The following is a 23,378-nucleotide window of genomic DNA, read 5'->3' as shown; positions in this document are numbered from 1 at the left end:
GGCCGCATATTGGGCAAAAATTTTTGCAAAAATAGTTTACAGTAACATTTGGAAAACATTAAAAAAAATTGATATATTGATTTTTCACAAAAAACGTTTTAAAACGTTTTCATTATATAATCCGACATTTAAATGTTATTCAATTAAACGTTTTCAAAATAACAGCTCTGCTTTCATTGGGCGGTTTAAAATAAAATGCAGGTACGTTCATTAAATTCATTTATCTTCTAAATTAGAGGAATTAGAGGCTTACATAACTGATCAAATTGTGTTATTTTCATGATAAAATTGTATGAATTTTATAAAACTGTTAAACAAATATATAATAGTATAATATAAGTTTAGGGCAAAGGGACACAACGTCCTATGCAGATAAGTCAAGTAAGTCAAAGTTTAAAACCAATAATTATATTATATTATATTATATTATATTATATTATATTATATTATATTATATTATATTATTTCAAATTCCCAAGAAATTGTCAACTTTTTCAGAACCAAATCAAATTTAGTATTTGAAGCTTAAACAGTTATTTTAATAAAACCAATTATTATCAATTACAAATACATTTTGTTTCATTTAATGAACATACTGCTTGTTTGTTATTTACTTCCCAAACTGCTGTACATTAACTGTATAAATGTATTGTATAAAAATAACAGCAATGAGAATATATATGGCAAATGATCATAAAAAGATTGATGACGAACTGATAAGTATGATAAAACTACCAATATGATTAGAAAGCAAACATTTAGTATAACAAAAATATAGGCCCATATTGTCTTTTCTACTCAAAAATCCTTTATTTCAACTAAATATTACGGTGATAACTAATTATAACTTATAAACTAAGTTTAGAGTCTATAGCATTAGGAAATCAGAAATCTTTACACAAAAACCCTCAAATCAAGGACGAGTGCAATAGTTTTCACGAAGTTAAATGCGGATTCGTCCCCTTATGTAACTCTTTGCGCAGCGGTTGGCACTTTTTGGATTTAGCATAAAGCCGAAGAGCTGTAAATACCCGTTTTGAGGAATTTATCCATTGTTTCAGAACATGCAAGTGTTGCAAATAATTGGTGAACATTCACTTCTATAATATACATTTGAAATGAGTGTTTAGTTCACGAATGTTCACGAATTTTTAGAATGACTAATGTAATGATACCAAGATTCTCAAACGCCGTTTACCCAGAACAGCAATTTTGCGTATTCGGCACTCTGTCGTATTCATAAAGATATGTATAAAACAACGGGTCACGTCGTTTTATTAAACATCTCCACAAATAGATTTCACCACGGTATATTAGTTTTTAAACTACATAACAATCGTGCTAAATCAAAATTATTGAGGGTGTCCTCTTCAGTAAATGTTACAATATGGCTTGAAGCCATCGGCACTCATATCGTCATCCAAAGTAGACACGTGACATTCAGTTACGAATTATATGACTGAAGTTAATTAAAGAGAATAAATGAATTTGGAATTTTATCTAACATTTTATAGTAACCAAAATGTAGAGGGGGTTATTTTGTGAGAAAAATGCAAAATTAGTCACAACATTTATCAAGGGGTGTAGTACCACCTTAAGTCTAGAAATTAGCTAGTACAGTCAGCAACCTGGACAACCAATTCTTTAGAAATGCATAGTCGCGCTAAAAGTCGATCGATACATGTTAAAATCAGAACAATTCAGAGATACACCTTTTTGCTATGAAATTAATTTTCTCGGTCAAATATAAAGCAATAATTTTTTTTCTTCAGTAATGTCAGTTAAAAACTTGGTGCTTGGATACACATTTTTAAAAAAAATCCTGGTGTTAAAATTAAGCATCAAATTGTGTCTTTTAGTGTGATTTTTTTGATTTTTATGGGCCTTTAGTTCGCCCGCGAGTTTTTTACGGAATTCTTTTTTTAGCGTCTCAAACTAATATAGTTTGCTAAAGAAAGATATTTCCCACCTCTGTACGGCACATCGTGTGGGTCTATATATTATAGTTTTGTGAGAATTTCCGTTTTTATTTTACCTTTTTCCCTTCATGCTCCGAAAATGTCAAACTCAGTACTTTTATCTCGAGAACAACCAGCAGAAATAGTCGATATTTCTATTGTTGTCATCCAGGTCAATTTTCCATTGAAAGCGAATATTGCCCGACCAGCGATTTGGTAGCCCAAATCCCCAATTGAGGTGAATTTTAAAAATTTGCTCCCGTGATAACCTGTAATTTCAATTTATATGGATTCCATGATTATGAAACCATTTTGTCTGTCTGTTTGTTTGTTTACCTAGGTTAGTCCGTATTAAGAGACGCACGCTTGAGGTCCATGGGAAAATCCACGGTCCAAACCTACAAAAATTAGGGTGTTATTATAGGGGATTTTAATCTTCTGACCCTCCTATCTCCAGGTGAATTTTGTATGACCCCCCCCATCGCGGGTTGGCATTTTCATTACACCCTTCAGGCTTGTGTTCGGGTTTGTTTTTAATATTATAATTTGACATGTAGACCTATAACCATATTGGTCATAATTTAGCGCTATACCTAAATGTATAGCTATAGTCGTGCTATATAAACTGATAAATATTATTATGTACCAGTAAGTAATATCATGTACATTATCATGTTATAGGCCTATGGGGTGGGGTGGGTGCAGAGGTGTGTGAGGTGGGTAGTGGGGGTGTATGTAGGGAAACTTTGGGGTGGTACTCAACACACTTTAACCATGACTTTCAATACAAGGCTCATTGGTACACGTCTTTTTTTCCTTTAGGTTATTTAATAGGTTTTTATAAACTTCCATGTTTAACCTGGTATTGTTTTGGCTGCTTCATTAGGGCCTATGACTTTTGGTGGGTTTCCAAAAGCAGTTTCAAACAAACATAAACAAAAGGACCATACCCAGTCACCTTCATGACAATTGAACTATGCCAAGTATTAACATCCAAGTTATACTGTTTTTAGGCAAGCAATTTTAAATAATTGCTTGAACAGGTTTTTGTTTAAAAACAAAAACTTGTTTAAGTTAACAATGATAATATAATGACTGGTTCTTATACATGTTATAAGGCACAATCTCTTCCGATGAGGAACTCAAAGCGCGTAAAGCACGAAATTTACAAACAAACATAAAAACAATCAATTTACAAAGATTGGTTTTAAGCTGGCGTTTAAATAACGAAAGTCTGGGGGCGTTACGAAGGTTATATGGAAGTGTGTTCCAAACAGTTTTATACTTGATCATAAAACATACAGCGTAATATTTATGTTTTGTAAATGAAAGTTTTGTTTAAAATATTGCTCAATTGCATGTAAGATTGTTGGGCAAAATTGTTATGAGGAGAAGCAAATTTCAACACATTGGTCCGATGATCACGGTGATGATGAAATCAAATCCTCATCGTGCTATAAACATGATCAGTAGGAGCGCTATAGGCCTGGGAATTTCTTTGCTATATTGAAGTTCTGGCAACACTGTAGCCATGCCGGTATTCCTATTAAACCCAGGGATATCGATCCACAATGCTAGTATTAGGCTTAGATTTCACGCGTTGATTTTGAAAAATTTTCAGCCAGCAGTAAAAAATGGTGAAATCAAAACGGAAATTCTGACAAAACTATGATATATCGCTCACGGTGATGTGCGTTAGAAAGTTGGGAAAAATCCGTCATTAGCGAACTATATTACTTTGAAAAGGTTGATCCAAAAAAAGGCTCGCGGGCAGAGTGTAAGCCTATCAAAATCGCAAAACTTACACGGAATGACTAAATTTCACGCCTAAGTTTAACACTAGGATTTGAAAAAAATACAGTATCAAGCACTATAATTTTTCCTGACATTTACTGAAAAAATGAAAATGATTGCATTTCATTTGGCCGAGAAAGTTAATTTTACATTGAAAAGGTGTAGCTCAAAATTTAACTCATTTCAACACCAAATTCGATCGTTTGTATTGCCTCATTAAATGACTGAGTGAGCTAAGCAGAACTAAAGAATCGGTTGTCCAGGTTGCTAACTGAGTAATTTTAGTGTATTCAAACACAAATACAATACAATCGCGTGAACATCAGAATTTTGAAAATAATTGAGGGTGTCCTCCTCGCAAATGTTATAATATGGTGCGAAGCCTAATAATATAATGTCATTGTGTAGTTGTAACCAATCGCCACTCAAATCGTCACCCAAAGTAGACACGTCGCATTCAGTTGCAGAACTGACATTTCTAGATAAGTCTACTGATTCCATTGTAGCATTCGATATCAATTGATCAGCATATAGCGCTTTAAAAGAGTTACTAAAGGACGACCTGTTTCTCTATCAACGTTACACTTTGAAGAAGATGAACATAAAAAGAATATGACAATGGAATTTGATGTTTCTTTTATTTTCATCATCACCATAACATTGATAGGTGAGTGCACATTTTTTATTCAAGTCTTGTGTAGAAAAGAGAAAGAAAAGGGAAGCTGGTATTTTAGAGCATATATACAAACTTAAATGTATTGCTGGAATACAAGTGTATTTTTGTATATTGATATCAAAGCCATAGGACTCATCTGTCCAATGATACCAACAATAAGTACCAGCATTATCTAAATGACGTCACTATCATATCATAAGTGTGCCCAAGCATAACTCTGAAATATTCCATATTTGTACAAAATAATGAAGTAATAGGCCAGAAATGATTGATTTTGCCTAAAATGTCACACATCCGCACTCAAATCGAAAAAAACACACCAAAAAACAGATTTGTGGCTAATGTGAATGAAGAGCATTAAACTCTCTTTAATCTCTTTAATTTTTTGGCAAGAGCAAAAATAAATATCAGCGGATTTCCTCTGCCCTTGAAGTCTGATTGTTGTTATGGCTCCGCATGGTCCCAAGATTAGTACAAGTCACTTGGTCGCATACAGGGTGTCCCAGAAAAAAATTACCGAGCGAATAAAATTGAAAGTCGCGAAATAGACATCAGAATCAAAAATTAAAAGTGCAGTACATAGCTTATTTTGTTGTGCACCACATACGAAAATTGTATTTGATTCGGTTGACTAGTTGTGTAGATATGAACGATTGCATAGTGTCTGCATCAATGCAGTTCATTCCAAGTTTGATCAACAGGCGCTTTTTTCATACTTGCTCAACGCTTCCTAAAGTTATGTGTATCTCATTAAATTTAGTCCATATTATCTATGTTATAATCCGACGGTGTTATGTCATTGAAGATAAATAACAGTTTGTCCGAAAAAACTTTGATTTTTGCAATTGGAAGCTTTCCAACTTCAACTCTTAATGTCGTGCAAATATGTTATATTTTAACTTTCCAAAGAACATTTGAGCCAAGAATAACAATGATCAAGTGCTTACAGCTTTACGTGTAATTTTCGATACCATGCAACATTAATGTTGAAGTTTTGAAAGATTTAAACTTTGCATTACAATTTATTGGAAATATTCCAAAAACATTAATGTGGGTGAGAAATTATTTTAAGCCAGCTGGAATTCTTTATGCAATAATTCTGTATGCAACATTTACATCAACATTAACGAAAAAATATATTTACAAGTACTGAGCATCAATTTACATGCAAGCTTTCATTTTCAACATCGTGCAGGTTTTCAAATTTGAACAAAACCACCTAATTAAATGTTTTGCAAGACACAGATTGTTTAAAAAGAACGAAAAGGATTTCACAGAACAAAATCTCGTTGACAGTTAACCCCTAGTGTGCATTGTGTTGAATGATCTTTCTTTCAAACTTGGAATGAAGTAACTTGACGTATGCGTTACCAGTCAAATTGGTGTATAAGATGCAGAATAAAATGGGCTACACGCTGATGTTTAGATTTTTGAGTTTTTGATGTCTATTTCTTGACTTACGTCCAAATGTATTCGCCCGGTAATTTTTTCTGGGACACCCTGTATTTGAGCATTTGGTGCACCTGGAGGGATAATGTAAGAACAGGGTTAACGATTATTTATACACTTTTCTAGATTTTCTAGTTAGAGAGAAAACAATCTGCATGGATGATAATTGTTCAGAAATCACCATTTAACGTGTGGGGTATTGGCTGTTGCAATTTAGGATTTGTTTTGAGTGAGAATTTTGTTTGAGTGACAATTTGCATAAAAACCATTGGGTGCTGGTGGGATCTTCTCTAGTTCTTTCTATCATTACCTAAACATGTCATGTCTCGTCTAAAAGGGAGCTGGGATACAGTAGAGTATGCTGATGTCTTCTTCAACTGGTCCAAAATCACCATCTATTCCTACTCCACCAGCTCTGGATGTTGTTCAAATACATAACACCTTTTCCTGCCAAACCCAGCAAATGACAGTCCATGTGGGGTATTGGTTGTTGTATTATAGCGTGGAATCCCAAGATGTTGTCATGTACTTTCTCTGGTAGTGTTTCAGCAATTTTGTTTTGTCGAACCGAAGATAGGACTTAAAGCCATATTATAACATTTGCTGTTGAGGACGCCCTCACTGATTTTTTAAAATTCATTTTTTACACAATTATATTGTACTTTATTCAACCAATATACCCTCCAAAAATCAAGACTCTAGGTGTTGTAGTTTTGTCAAAATCCGATATTTTGAATAAAGCGCCGGAACCGGCGTCTTATTATTACGATGGAAATATTAGTCGAACGCATACACGATGTTCATAACACACAGTGCGGGACGGTGATCTACACAACAAAGGGTCGTACCATAACATAACCGAAGGAGTGGTACGTATGGCGACATACGCGCTGGTAGTAAATTCCAATTTTCTTTGCTTTGACGTAGTTGTTCGGCTCAAAAATAAAAGGGATATATCTGACAGTAAAACTAATATTTTATGTCAAAGAAATGCTAATCTATTTTGTATGATAATGTTATAATATTGCTTTAAGCTCGGCGCGCCGTGGCCCCCAGCTTGGCGCTCTTTAAGGGTAAGGGTATCGCGATACTGAAGTTGAATGTCGAGGGTCTTACCCATGCTAAATTAGCCATCATTGAACAACTGACATGCCAATAGAGCAACTGTGGTCCTGCAGAAAAGACACATCAGTGGTGTAGCCAGAACATATTCAAAAGGGGGGGGGGAGGGGGAAATTGACGATAATTGTCAACAATGGGCCAAAAGGGACAAACAAGGTCTATCGAACTTAAATATCAGGGCGGCCAGCTGCCCCCATTAGCAACGCCACGGCATGGTTATTGTCGCATGTTCAGTGATTCTTCACATTATAGTAATCGTTGACGATTACCCAGCTAGCGGGGGAAAGTCAATGTAATCAATGTAAAAGTTAATGTATTCAATGTATTCAAGGAGAAAGTCAATGGATTCAAGGAGAAAGATAGCACTCATGGCTTACAAGATCTGTAAACCATAACACTTAAAATTTGGAGGATGAACTCTAACCCTACTGCTACAGCTGCTCTAAGTGTTGTCGTCGATTTTGCGTTATTATTGTCGCCGATTGTGTTAAACACCAAAGTGTCTGATCTCCAATGTCACAATGCAATAAACTACACCAGACAAGTTCAAGTTCAAGTTCAAGTTTATTTGTTTTCATCTCAATTCACAATAAAATTATACAAATGGAAATTAAAGATAAGGAAAACATAATGAGATAACTTATAGAAACACAATAAGAACATGAAAAGTGAAGAGATGTGGATGCCGCAAAAACGCAGAGCGTGAAACTTGTGGCACCCAATCTGAACAAGATGGAAATTTAACTTACGCTACAAAATTAATATGTACAACGAATGTATCATGTGGCCGAAATAAGAATAAATGAAAATTAATTGAACGGAATCAATAAATCAGATAATAATACTTAAAAGTACAACAATAAAAAAATATAATAAATAACATATTTTGACACAAGGCTGAATGAAACGAGAAGCGTATGATTCCCTCACTTGAAAGATAATTAGGATAAGATCGGAATCAAACATATTGTGCCAAATAAATTAATGGGGTATGGACAGGCTGAACAGTACAAGACAAGACAGAACAGGACAGAACAGACCCAAGTAAGACGGGCAGTTTGAAAATACCCTTAAAACGGAAGTTTAATCAGTTGTGGTATAAGAATCGATTAAATAATCTTTAAGTCTATGTTTGAAAATAGCCAATGTTGGAGACTGTTTCAATGATTGATCAAGGGAGTTCCAGAGCAGGGCACCCTGGATCCGAAGGATGTTTTCAGCCAGCTTGGTATTGGTAAGGGTTACGTGAAGGTCATTCGAGAAACGGGTGTCATGGGTGTGGATGTCTTTGTTGGTTATAAAATAGTCTGGGTCAATAGTATGAGATGGTAGTAGGTCATGAAGGTAGTTGAACATAAATTGGGCAGTTTGGAAAATGTAAGGGTCATGGATTTTTAGCGTCCGGATAGACTTGAATAAGGGGTCGGTGTGGGCTAGCCAAACGGAATAGGTACATGTTCTGATAATTTTCTTCTGCATTAAGAAAAGTGTATGGAGATGGGAATTGTTTTTGTCAGCCCAGATCATGGCACAGTAATTAAGATAGGGGAAAACAAGGGTATTATAAAGAGTGATCAATGAGTCAGAGGGGAGAAATGGTCTAACCTTCCTAATGATACCATTGTATTTCGAGACAATTTTTGTAACATGGGATGTATGTGATTTCCACGACAGGTCGTCGTCTATTAGAATGCCAAGAAATTTAGTTACATTAACTTGTTCAATTAGCTTATCGTCAATGCAAATTTTAATAGTTGACGGGGGAAAGGGGGTATGTTTATTTTTAAATAACATGAAATTGGTTTTTTTGATATTTAGAGAAAGTTTGTTTAGTTTAAACCAGTCAGATATAACATTAAGTTCTTTGTTCAACTTAGACTCCAGTGATTTTGGTCTTTATCCGAATAAATTATATTAGTATCATCTGCAAACATGATAAAAAGGAGATTAGGGGCGCATTTAGGGAGGTCATTTATATACAATAAAAAGAGTAGGGGGCCTAAGATCGAACCTTGGGGAACCCTGCACTCAATTGGTAAGGTGGAAGAGCGATGTTGATTAAAAAAACGACAAACTGCTTCCTATCATTGAGGTAATTTTGAATCCAAAGATTGGCAATGCCCTAATACCATAATTATCAAGCTTGTTAATGAGAATTTGGTGATTTAACGTGTCGAATGCTTTACTTAAGTCTAAGAAAATTCCTACCGTGCAAAGCTTTTTGTCGAGGGATGTGACAATTTTATCATATAATTTATTAATGGCCATATAAGTTGAAAGTTTTGGTCTAAAACCAAATTGGTCACTGGTAAGAATGTCATGTTTCTCGACAAAGTTAATGATCCTTTGTAAATCAATTTCTCAAGAATTTTTGACAACGCAGGTAGAATGGAGATTGGCCTATAGTTATTAAATAAATATTTGTCGCCGGATTTAAAAATAGGGATTACTTTGGCAGTTTTAAAAATTGATGGAACAATGCCAGTGGACACGGAGTTATTGAAAATATGAACAATAGGACCGACAATTTTAGGCATGATTTGTTTGAGGAGGCTTGAACTTATACCGTCGACGCCACAACTGTTGCTTGATTTGAGAGATGAAGAAATATCTAGCACTTCCTCTTCCGTGGTGGGAGATAGGAAGATACTATGATTAAGTGAATTTGAATTGCTGAATTTGGTGTTGTTGGGCGGAGGTATTTTCGCAGCAAGTGACGGACCAATGTTGGTGAAGAAGTCATTGAGTTTATTCGCAATTTGGACAGGGTCTTTGATTTCTGAACCATCACTATCAATGAAATGAGAAGGTGGCTTAGAGGATTTATTCCTGCCAAGAATGTGATTAAGGGTTTGCCACGTCTTCTTCATGTTGTTTTTGTGGGCGTCGAGCTCAGCAGTGATATGGTTTTTCTTTGCAACTCTAAGGAGATGATTGAGTGTGTTACGGTATTTAGTATATTTAAGTTTATTGTCGTGGCTGGGATTTGATCGGTATTTCCTGAAAAGTTTATCTTTGGTGATTATTGAATTAATTAGTCCTATGGTTATCCAGGGTTTCTTAGGTGTTTTACGTTTAGATTGCTTTATTGATTTGATAGGGCAGTGGATGTTATATAATTGAGACAACCTGTCGTGGAATTCATTAAATGCGGTTTCCGGATTGTCATCCTTGTAGACACAATCCCATTTTGTAAGCGACAGACCGTGGAGGAATCCCTTGATGTTATTGGGTTTTAATTGACGCGTTTGCCTCGTTTGGAAATCTGAGCTGGGCCGTGTTGCGTTACTAGAATTAGTATTGCGATTTTTTAATGAAAAGATTGGAAAATGATCTGAGATGTCGGTAACTAGCACGCCAGAATCAATGCGACCCGAAGGATCATTAGTGATGATGTTATCGATGATCGTTGCAGAAGTTTCGGTAACACGGGTAGGCCTATCAATGGTTGGGAAAAAGCCATGTGAGAAAATCAGATTAATGAAATCGCTGACATAAGATTTGGTTTCAAATTTAAGCAAGTCGATATTGTAATCTCCCATGATGTAACAGGGCTTGCTTTCATTATTGACTGTATTAAGAACGCGTGAAAGCTCAGTATAAAAAGAGTCCAGGATGACTGCATCAGGACGATAGATAATGCCAACGATTGTGTTTCTTTCAAGAGAGGGGATTTTGGAGTTGTTTATCTCAATGAAAACAGAGTAACAATCTGGGCAGTCGATGTTGAGGTCAGGTCTAATTGTATAGTCAATATCGGGATCAATAAAAAGGGATGCCCCGCCGCCGTTACGGCCATGACGAATAGAGTTTACAACACTATATCCTTCACCGACATCAACTAAATTAGAATCATCTTCACACCTGAACCAGGATTCAGAAAAGCCATAAATGTGGAATTTGTGATTGATAGCGGAAAGATAATTGGTGATGTCGTTAGAGTGTTTATTCAAGCTACGGATATTATGATGAAATAAGGAAAGCTCAGGATAAGTGTTGCGCGCGGTTTTTAGTTTGTCATTTAGATCGTCACAAAGGTAGTAGTTACAATTGGGGCTTTGAATAGAATCGATATTACAGTCATCATCAGCGGTCGTGGTATGAGGGTTGAGGGTACTATTGAATTTAAATGGGTCAAATCTGGGTCCGTTAGACAAATTGAACATAAAACACAAAACAGATAAACACAAGTATAACATATTATCTCATGAAGATCAAGGCAAATATAACATAAATATATCATAAATATAAATTAATCAAAACAGAGCAAATGATTCCAAAAATTAACTGGTATTAAAGAATAATTAACACATGCAATGGAATCAAATAGTTACACAGTGCAGAGGGAAATCAGGGTTGCAGTTAAATATGAAAGGAGAGCAATAAAACCAAGAGGCCTAATGCAAGAGAAATCAAATAAAAAGCAACCCTGAAAAATCACCACAGCACTGATCATAACTACATCATCTCATGAAGATCAAGGCAAATATAACATAAATATGTGACCGTACAGCACGAATGAGCCGTAAATGTCCTCAATTGTATTCTGAGTTACAGTGTAAAATGGGCATGAAGGTCGTATTCATAGGTACCTCAATTTGGTGCTACGTGTACCTCATTTAATGAGATACACGTAGCACCAAATTGAAATACCTATGAATATGACCTTCATGCCCATTTTACACTGTAACTCAGAATACAATTGAGGACATTTACGGCTCATTCGTGCTGTACGGTCACATATATCATAAATATAAATTAATCAAAACAGAGCAAATGATTCCAAAAATTAACTGGTATTAAAGAATAATTAACACATGCAATGGAATCAAATAGTTACACAGTGCAGAGGGAAATCAGGGTTGCAGTTAAATATGAAAGGAGAGCAATAAAACCAAAAGGCCTATGCAAGAGAAATCAAATAAAGAGCAACCCTGAAAATCACCCCAGCATTGATCATAACTACATCATCTCATGAAGATCAAGGTAAATATAACATAAATATATCATAAATATAAATTAATCAAAACAGAGCATATGATTCCAAAAACTAACTGGCATTAAAAATAATTAACACATGCAATGGAATCAAATAGTTACACAGTGCAGAGGGAAATCAGGGTTGTAGTTAAATATGAAAGGAGAGCAATAAAACCAAGAGGCCTAATGCATGAGAAATCAAATTTAAAAAAACAACCCTGAAAATCACCACAGCACTGATCATAACTACTTCATCTCATGAAGATCAAGGTAAATATAACATAAATATATCATAAATATAGATTAATCAAAACAGAGCATATGATTCCAAAAACAAACTGGCATTAAAGAATAATTAACACATGCAATGGAATCAAATAGTTACACAGTGCAGAGGGAAATCAAGGTTGCAGTTAAATATGAAAGGAGAGCAATAAAACCAAAAGGCCTATGCAAGAGAAATCAAATAAAAAGCAACCCTGAAAAATCACCACAGCACTGATCATAACTACATCATCTCATGAAGATCAAGGCAAATATAACATGAATATATCATAAATATAAATTAATCAAAACAGAGCAAATGATTCCAAAAACTAACTGGCATTAAAGAATAATTAACACATGCAATGGAATCAAATAGTTACACAGTGCAGAGGGAAATCAAGGTTGCAGTTAAATATGAGAGGAGAGCAATAAAACCAAGAGGCCTAATGCAAGAGAAATCAGATAAAAAGCAACCCTGAAGGGAACTCGTCAGTTATAGTCATCCTTGCTGTTCAACAACCTGATAATGTTGGATTATTCTGTAAAATACATTTTTTAAGTGGACTTTACTTTCTTATTTGACACCCTGTTCGTCAAAATCGAACACGAATTGACCAAGATATGTGCCTCCAAACCATCAAGCACTACGGGCAATCAATAAAGCACACATTATGTAACAAACACAGTTGATTGGTCCGTGGTGCCTGTATGCAATACAACGATGCGTTCCCATTGAAAATCGTCAAAATTGCAATTTTTGATTTTGGGGTTTGAGGGTTTGGAGATGCATATCTCGGTTTTCACGTACAGGGTGTCAAATAAGAAAGCAAAGTCCAATTAGCAAAATGTATATTTCAAAAGAAGCAAGGACGACTAGAACTGACGAGTTTCTTTTTGTGCTTGGTGTATATGTATTCAACAGTCATAGACAGATGGTTGAGCTCAAGATGTGGAGTAAAGCCTACCGTAGAACAGGGTAGCTTTAGCAAGCAGGGGTAACTCTGGTCACGTTTTCCAAGTTCAATAAATCTATCAGAAATTGAGAGCAAACGTTGTTTTCCCAAAAAGCTCAATATCTGATACATTTATATATGGCAACATTTTAAGAAGTCTTAAATTTATTAAGTGTTTTTAGCTGTTATAAAACTCTCTGTAGGCAATATTTACGTGTCCTTTTGAAAATATTACAAAAAGGTTTGTGTGTATTTTTATTGGGATAATCGACAGTGCAGAACCGGCTTTGGTACAGAACGTTAAGTTTGCACTTTGTTAATTGTCTCGACACATGAAGAAATAAATGAACGCCCTTAATGATCTTTTTAATGACAGAATTTTGCACTGAAGCACTTAAAATAGATGTAGTGGAAAGTTTTATAGCACCGCCAAGTGATGAGTATCCATTAATTGGCAAAGTAGACATTAACATTAAGATGAAAAGTTCAATTAATTAACATGGTCGTGGATACAATAGGTTTCATTATCTTTTCTCTGTTTTGAAATTACAGGGTTTGAATGTTTACGATGGTAATAATTAAGAACTGTCAGATTTGAAATAAAATCAGTTCGAATAGTGGGTATCCTAGTCACCTTATTTTTCGCCATCTCAATTCAAAACTGATGCTTTTCTTTATCACACCATCCAACGCTTCCTTAAAATGGTTTGACCTTCCCCGTCACATTACCAGGGCCGGATTTGCCTTTTTGAGGGCCCTGTGCCAGGCCAAAATTTGAGGGTCAAACTCATCGTGAGGGAGGCATGTGCACTCAAGTTGCCAAGTTTTACGTATAAGATCGAATTTAGATATTCCGATTTTACTAGGACTGTTGACATTTCTAAGCAAAGTGTGTGAAAAGAATTCCATGTCAGGCGATCTTAGCCCAAAATGAAGGTGAAATTCGCTATATAAAGGGCCATTGCGCCTAATTTTGCGATTTACCCTATTTAGGATCAAAACATGGTATATTTTGGGCTAAAAAGGAAGACGCACAGGGCAATTTTTGTGGTCCCACAATTTTGGGGTTCCTGGCCCGGGCATATCTGGCCCAATGGTAAATCAGACCCTGCACATTACGGATATTAATTTGTTAATCCCACTTGAGAGATTACTTTCAGTCCATTCAATGTATTAAATCCTTTGTGCCAATATTGTGTTTTGTCATGTAGATGGGGGTGGGGGCATTATCGTAATATGTGGGGTGTATTTTGTTCTGCTTGACTAAGTGCAATATATTGGGGCTTTTTGCTTTAAACATAATGCTATTTAAAAAAAATACTTTCAATGCATTATTATTATTCTTTCCAATTTTTATGGGTATATATAGTGCAATACTTTTGTTTACGTTTGATGACAAGTTTGCAAACGTGGGTCCAGTCATATCTCAGATGTCAGTGCTTTTGCCATTTCTGCTGGACCTGGAAGCCCTTGCTTGCTGGTCTAATTTGGCTTTTCTATAAATAAACAAATGAATATAATGTCACTGACCTGACGAGATTTCGGAAGCAATTTTTGTTTGACCTTGCTACAGATACTACTGTATGGTAGTGACTTTTTATACATTTATTTTTACAATTGGTTCACTATTTTGTCAATATGTTAACAGCTCATTTAGGTGTGGTGCAGACTACCGTTTGTATTCTTGAAAAAAGACCAGATGCTTCTAGAGGCGGTGTCTTAAGATGGTCTCTTCCATATAAGGAAATATGTTTTTGCCAAGCAGTTGTAGCACCTAAACATACAAAATCTTGTCCAAGAAGGAAAGAAGAATATGAAGATGGCGACCTGTGGTTTTTAGACGACCCATACTTATTGATTATGAGACAAAATTGGAAAAAGGTCATACTTGATGAACTTATGTACCGCACTACATATTGTGGTAAGAAACTATTCCTTGTTATTGTTATTAGTGCAATTATTTTTTATTGTTATTATCATCGTCATCATCGTCGTCATCATCATCATCATCATCGTCATCATCATCATCATCATCATCATCATCAATCATCATCATCATCGTCATCATCATCATCATCATCATCATCATCATCATCATCATCATCATCATCATCATCATCATCATCATCATTATCGTCGTCGTCGTTGTCGTCATCATTATTTTTGAAAATTACGTTTACTTTGCGTGGAATACAAAACTCAAGATCTGAGTTTTTTGTTCATCCAGACATACGCCAAGCACCAGTGACGGTTTCATGTCCGGCAAACCAAAATATGGAGGCAGATCCCGGTAAAGCCACCGCCGTGTTTGTGTACGAGAATCCCACTGCTGCAGATCAATCTGGTGCTAAAGTGAGCGTAGTGTGCTACCCACCATCTGAATCAGTATTTATTATCGGACAAACAACGGTCACGTGCGTAGCAGGAGACCACAGCGAGAACAGCGTAACATGCGACTTTCAAGTTGATATAAAAGGTAAGTCGGTCTAATGAAGTTATTTTAATTGCGTTGTATTAACAAATGAATGTCCACCCACACAACAAACGTACACACGTATTATAGATACACCCCCACACGCGTGCGCGGGAAAGGGTCACCCTTGCATGCTGAAATATATACAAGAATCCCCTCTGGCTTTAAATGACAATAACGATACCCGGCCCCTACTTGTACATGCCCAGTGCTGCCCCTCTTTGGCTGTTCATCTTCAATGCACATGCATGCAGGTTGTATATTGAATGACGATTTCCAATTGGACCAAAGTTTGGGTTTTGAGAGCGCTCTTCAGAGGCTGAGAACGTGGAAATATGAAGCCGCGGTCAAAGACCAAGCTCTACTGAGGAGGATGACATACGTAGATGGTACAACGATATTTATTAGTTATATTGTTTAATAACGAACAAGTCACAAGCTCACACAGGGCTCAAATCTAATGGTTAGTTTACTGCTACTTGACTTTTTTGTATTAAAGTTAATAGACTATCGTCTTCTTTTCGCATTTATTGTAACATTATTTTAGAATAAGTTCGGGCTTGTAAAAATAAATGTCGGAGGTGTATTTTTTTAGAATTACAAGCCCGACTGGCTAGTGCCAAAAAAGTTAAGGTCGAGCCCTGACTACATGTTACATATTTCTACATGCTACATGTTACATGGTTCCCCATTTTAGATGTAGAAGCACCAGTGATCGGGTCATGTCCTGCAGACATGGAATTGGTCACGGATCCAGACAAAGCCACTGCCATAGTTATATACCAGACTCCTACTGCTACTGATAACTCTGGTGAGGTGAGCGTAGTGTGTAACCCGGCATCTGGATCTCAGTTTCCTATAGGACAGACAACGGTCACGTGCGTAGCAGGAGACAGCAGCAAGAACAACGAGACATGTGATTTTGTAGTCGACATTAAAGGTAGGTTTGATCATGTTGATAAGCGTATTTTATTTTCCACCAATATCTACGTTACAAACGTAGTGAATATTCAAATTGGGAATTCGGAAAGGGAGAGTCAAGTTGGCAGATTTCGTCGGCTGTATCGTAGACATCGCGAATAAACAACTTTTAAAAGAAATACAAGGGGCAGTCAGTATGTTTTAAGAGTGGACTCGTGACGTCATATGTGGATTGTTTTCAAGGCATTTCTCAATGATTACATAAACACTGTACCTTTGTCTTTCAAACAACACATGCAAAAATTATATCACACACATGATTACGTAACAGCATTAGCATAAAATCAATGGTCTAGAGTCACTGGTGAAATTGAGTCGTTTTTGTTAAGTGAAATAAGAGGCTGAAATGAGGTATTGTTGTATTTTTTATATTTTCTCAGGAATTAAAGAATGGAGAATGTTGCCTTTTGGAACAGTAATAGAACACAAACTACCAGTTCATTAAACCATGTTTGTTGGGCTGTAAAGGTTTTAGTTTGTTTAAAATGCATGGTCAAATATGTCTTATTTTTGACAAAAACAAGGCTTTTCTTTCTATACAAATCTTGATATTGCCAAAAATATTAAACGTGGAAATTTAATTTTTTTGGCCAGTTCTGTTGACTAATCTCCAAAAATTAAAACGGTAGTCTCCCTAGAAAATATTTTAATCCTTGATTAAAATATAACTGTTATTCTACCATTGTTACATTTATACAAAAAGTAGTGGTACAGAGAGAGAGGCCATCGTTTTAATAAGAAATTTATTTTTAAAACTTTTCTGTTCATTTCAGGTTGAGATCATCCATAAAAATTCATATAAATATTTAAATTAAAATTTTCATAGCATTTTGTAATATTTTAGGCCCTATTTACATGGAATTTTGCCATTTTCGTACATTTCCACCATGTTGTATCGGCCATCCTACCTACGCATGCGCAGATTATTATTTGATTTGCACCAGTTATCATCGCACTGAGTACTAGCTCTCACACGTGACCAGTCATTATATTTTATATTAACGCCATTTTTGCTGAATAATTTTGCTTCCATTCAAGCCCTAAAGTTGTTGAAGTTTCCAGACGTCCCATTTCCACCACAGTTTAATGACAAGTTTCATATTTTACCTTATTTAGCCTTATGCCCCTTGTACTGTTTCTGTTCTCGAACATTGTAAACACGTGTCTTTGCTGTAATTTAAAAGGCCCGCCTTTTTGCGTGATTTGGCAGTGTCCCTAGTATATTGATTTTATGCTAATGCTGTTACGTAATCATGTGTATGATATAATTTTTACATGTGTTGTTTGAAAGACAAAGGTACAGTGTTTATGTAATCATTGAGAAATGCCTTGAAAACAATCCACATTATGACGCCACGAGTCTACTCTTAAAACATACTGACTGCCCCTCGTATAGAATCTAGTTGTGTAAATCAGACATTCACTACCGTAAAACCCCGTCTACAAGGATATACCTAAGAAACGCCCTCAATAAAATTGGTTGCTTGTTGTATTTGGAGTTTGAACAAATATATACTGGCACTGGGTGGCTATGCATTCCATCTAAGTATGTTGTAACACCAATCAATTGTATTGACATAATAACGACTGTTTCGTATATCAGGATCGTATAGCTCAATTGATAGAGCGTCAGACTTTGGAACTGAAGACATGCTGAAGAGAGCATGGTCCGGGCACCGGTTCCGTTTTTCATTCTCGTTTAATTTTAACTTTTGACATGTTCTTTTATCTTTCTTCAAATCTACCTTTCTACTTTTAATTTTAGGTGTGTTTTTGTGTGTTTTTTTTGTTTTTTAGTTTTTTATAGTTTTTTTAGTAATTTTGTGGTTTTATAGAAACTAGTAAAAGCATTTATTCTAAATAATAGCGAAACCCACGGTTAGACAGATGTGTTGTAACTACTTGTCTGTCCTCGTCTTTGCAATAAAAACCTATGTTGCACCTTTGTGCCATCCCAATTCTTGAGGAATGGTAGGTAGGGTGCGTTTTTGGCTTAAGCACGATTTTGTTTCTACTTGAAATGAAATCAAAATAAATATTGTTCTGTTGCCACAATTGCAGTTTTTTAAATAAAAAAAATAGATGAGGAATAATAATTATTCCATATTTGAATCTATTGTCCCATCAAGAATAGAGTGTCTTCAAAAACTTCAATCAATTCATCTGACAAAGGAAACTATTCTGGTCATTCAATTTTGTTTCGCTTGCACCTGTTATATCACAGGCGTTGGTAGAGAAGGCACACTTCTCTTGTCTTCACCGAAGTAGTGATGTAAACACTAACATACTTAATTACCATAGCTAGCAATGGACATACACTATTTTTTGTTCCACTTGAACCCATACTATAGGCTATTCGCTGTCGATGTGACGTAATTAATCGGATTAACTACCATAGCAATTGATGAATACAATTTCGAATATATAGCCCTGCACTTCATCGTTCACGTGGCACCTATGCATTGAACCATAGTTGTCAAAGAAATGCTAATCACTCGCCATGTAAGATTAGTATTTATGAAAAGAGTGGTATTCAATCTATGTTTGGTGACATACGCGGGGGATTAGTGCAATCTGCTTGATGGTAGTTATTGCGATTATTACGTCACTTCGACAGCGAATTGTAGTATAGACGAATCCAACAAGCCAAGTGATGGTCAGAATTTATTCGGCCATTATACGCTGGTGAAGTTGCGTAATTAATCGGATTAATTACCATAGCAATAGGTGAAAACAATTTTGAACATATCGCGCTGCGCTACAAGCAGGTTACACTCATCACCTGTACTGTGTATGTCTGCAATCATAGATTGAATACAATACTGGTCTTTTCAAAGATCTTACAGGTGCAGCATGATATGGTTCAATGAAGAGGTACCGCCTGAACGTATCAGTGTATAACCAGAGAAGATGATAAAAGAGGAGGTCGCTCGCTGCCCACATCAAATAAATAATGTGTGCATCCGCCTATTGATGGAAATAATGATCTAATCCGATTGATCAACTAATACGATAAGTGGCTTTGCGAGTCACGACTGTCCAGCTCTAAACGGCGCATGCCCGGATATCAATTTGTTACGTCAGTTGACCGCGAAATATAATTTCTGTATTGTTTGGCATGACCGACTGCTAAGGTTGACCCGAGATCCCTGTGAAAAAGACCCTCATTTTGGATCCAAATAGCATATTTGGACACGTTTGGACACAAAACGGGAATATATGGAGAAACTGACACGAGTTTGAATTACTGATTACACCAGTATTAAGTGTCCGTAAACTACCGCAAATATTCAAATGCTTATCATTTAAATTTCTTTTCCTTTGACCTTATATTAATTTTACTGGAAAATTAATTATGCTTGACTTTCCATAACTTAACAAAACTTTTGATTTTTTTAATGGGAGTTCCGATATATATGATGCTTTTTCACTCGTTTAAAAATCATGGTCACCTTAGTTAGTATTATTTTTCTTTAAAGAAAAAAAACATGATTTGAGTGCGAAATTGGGAATTTAACGATGTACTTCCGTGTGTGGAATATTTTCTCCACTAAGAGAACTACCGAATCAGTCGAGCGTGTGTCGGATGAACAGATTACCACAAAGGAAGTTTCAAGTGGTATTTTAAGTACCCCAAACAAAGAAATGTGAATGGAGGTTAACTGTGGGTAATCGGATTATATGTTCGAGCGATCTCCTCTTTTCTCATCTTCTCTGGTATAACGCGGTATATTCAAAAATTGTTTTCACCTATTGCTATGGTAGTTAATCCGATTATTACGTAACTTCGCCAGCGTATTGGAATAAAACAGGAGGATGTGAGTTCATAAGGGCAATGTCGGGGATTATAGGTCACAATCGATGTGGAGAGATGAGAGGTCCGACCAACAGCCATTCGCTACTTGCACGGTTCCGCCATTATGCACTATGTGCGGGAGAGCCTCGAACTGGCAGCATACATGAATGGGAATTGAACTAGTCATAACGTTCTGTGTAAGGTTACATAATTCTTCCTTTCATGTATGCTGCCAGTTCGAGGCTCTCCCGCACATAGTGCATAATGGCGGAACCGTGCAAGTAGCGAATAGCGAATGGTTCATGTTCAACTAATTCCAGCGGACGGTCTGTGGCTAGTAAGGAATCGTCTTTGACCACATGCGCAGATCTGTCTCGTCAGGAAGATATTTAATATCCCGAATTTATAATAGGCCTATGCCTACCAGTTCCATCGTATAACCGATCTGCTAGAGAATATTTGTTACCATGTTTAATAAATTCGTATTTATCGTATATAATAAAATGTAGCCAAATGTATATTATGTGTCACACGGTTTTCTGCTGAACCACTAGCAGGCTATGTTACCACATCTATGACAATGACAAAGGTGAATTTTGATGATTTTTACGATCGTCCGGATGAGCAAATCACTGAATGGGTCTTTAGTTCCCTCCTCTCCTTATCCTGCCAATATTATATGAATCAAAGAAAAATAAAGACAAAATAAAATTAAACAAGAAAAAAAAGACAAAGAAAAGAAACAATAAAAGAAAAAACAATAGAATAAATTAAACTAAATATGAAAAAAAAATGATCACGAAAGGAGTCTTTAGAAAATGCAAGAAAATATAAATGAAAAGTTTGAACAATATTTTGTTTATAAAAGTTTGTGTGACCGTGATGAGGCTCGAACTCACCATCTTCCGATCTAAAGAACCAAAGTCTTATGCCTTGCCAAGTGAGCTATGCTCGTGAGATGCGAAATAAAGATAAAATAATACATTGTATACCTGCTTGTGTCGGTAAATGATTTGCTCAAATTCCATAATGATATAATATTGTGGAGGGCGCTAGCGTGAAATATGCTATCATCACAGTCGCTTCTATTCCTTATAGACGGGTTTCTACGGTATATTTTGAGTATTTTGTAATTGATGTGACATTTCTGTAGTAAACTAAATAGATGTTATCTAAATATAACTTTCAAAAGAATTAAAGACACGTGATTACTGGCAAATTGAAAGCAATAGGTGCAAAACGATACGTCACTATAGAAAACATTCAACGTTAGTGACGTATTCGAAATTTTTTTTAGAAAAATGGTACATTCGTTTGTTATGTTCTACTCTATATATTCACCAAAAACCGCGCCTCAAAAAGCAAATTTGGCTAAAAGTGGTTTAGCAGTTAGCCTGTCTAGCCTCATGGATGAGGTCGTAAGACCAGGATTAACTGAAAACGCGTTTCCCGAAGCACGGCTACCATAGCCTTGGGGCTTCGTTATCCTATGGGCCAGGCTTGTAATTGAATCGAGCCCGGAATCGAGACACAATCTTCGGCGTCAACATGCTGTCATGGAGCGTCTTCGGGAGAGGAAGGGTCCGTTTCATAAGTATTACAATATAATTTTGGCATGCCTATATTATACCAGGTTGGATATCAAATTAATACAATGGAAGAAGGACAAAATTGGTAAAGATATAGTAAATATTTGATACGAAGCAATAATGCAGTATTAAAACAGAATTTACGGATCAGATATACATAATTTTGCTATAGAACTTTATGTGAGATCTGAGAAAACTAGTAAACATTTATTTTGTTTTCATGATATAAAGCACTCATGCTAAATTCGCAAATAGAACATGAAAATATCAGCAGTAGATAGCACGATGGTCGTATTATTTATTCAAAATATCAAATATTTATAAAATCCAAATGGGAAATCCGAAAAAAAATGTCAGGTCAAAATTCTCACCCTAGAAATATTGTGAAATAAAATCGAATCAAATTTAGGCTACGTAAACAACGTCCAAATATTCTCATGTAGGGTTTGCTACACGCGTATAATAATAAATTATGATTTGGGGCTAACTTAAAAAGAATTATGCCTAAAGTTTCAAAATACACCGAGTGCACCTTTTTTGATCAAAAAACTCGACAATTCAAGACTCTGTAAAAACAAATCAAGAATTATCTGGGATAATTGCAACTAAATATATGAACGTTATGATCTAAGCTACCAGATGCATCATTGATTCCATGACTATGATATTTAGTTGTGGAAAAATATTACTTTAATATTTTGACGGGATTTTTTCCCGCCAAAAATTTCAACCAAAAAGAGAAAGTACCCTTAATAAATCCGGCTAGAGTTCGCTTTGAGAGCTAGATAGGCTTAGCAGCCTCAAGGAAACCTTAAGACTAAGTAAGGTTTACTAAGATTCCTGTCGAGAAAACTCGCTTAATTAGTAAGATATTAATTAATTTAATTAAGTGCAAAACTTTGAAATGTCTGTATCACATAAGGACGTATTTGCCGATAATCTATAATGCGCAAGCCAAGTATGTCGTATCTGCAATTTGAAGAATTTGTCGTTTCACCTATACAGTGACGTATTTGCTCGACGTATGTGTGTGACTTTGTCATTGTACAGTAAAATTGCTGTTTTCTCCTTTTACATAGTTTCATATATTGATGTATTGATTTTTTGCAGAATAAGTAATGCTCTGATAGTTATAAGTGAATTGATAATATGGTAAATTTGCATTGTTTTTAACCAGGTGTTTATCGACAATAATGTTTTAATAAAGAGTATGCAGCAAATGAAAATCGCTAAGTTTTCAAATTCGAAATGCGGTTTAAAAATACGTCACTGTGTGATGCGGCCGACGGCAAAACGCATTAACCTAACCTTATCCTAATCTTACGCCACCTCGGTTGCCG

At 35.7% G+C, this 23,378-nt stretch overlaps 1 protein-coding gene across 1 annotated transcript in view; it reads left to right on the top strand.

The window, feature by feature from the left end:
- The first annotated feature begins 4,326 nt into the window (after positions 1–4,326).
- LOC140140921 (uncharacterized) overlaps positions 4,327–23,378 on the top strand; it is a 113,423-nt gene continuing 94,371 nt past the window's right edge. The window contains exons 1-4 of the mRNA XM_072162680.1: positions 4,327–4,419; positions 14,848–15,120; positions 15,427–15,675; positions 16,370–16,612. Of these exons, the coding sequence (XP_072018781.1) occupies positions 4,365–4,419; positions 14,848–15,120; positions 15,427–15,675; positions 16,370–16,612 (820 nt within the window). The 5' untranslated portion in view covers positions 4,327–4,364. The remainder of the gene's footprint in view (positions 4,420–14,847; positions 15,121–15,426; positions 15,676–16,369; positions 16,613–23,378) is intronic.

This window comes from Amphiura filiformis, chromosome 19 (assembly GCF_039555335.1).
Source record: "Amphiura filiformis chromosome 19, Afil_fr2py, whole genome shotgun sequence".
Taxonomy (NCBI): Eukaryota; Metazoa; Echinodermata; class Ophiuroidea; order Amphilepidida; family Amphiuridae; genus Amphiura; species Amphiura filiformis.
This window is presented reverse-complemented; position numbering and strand designations above follow the sequence as displayed.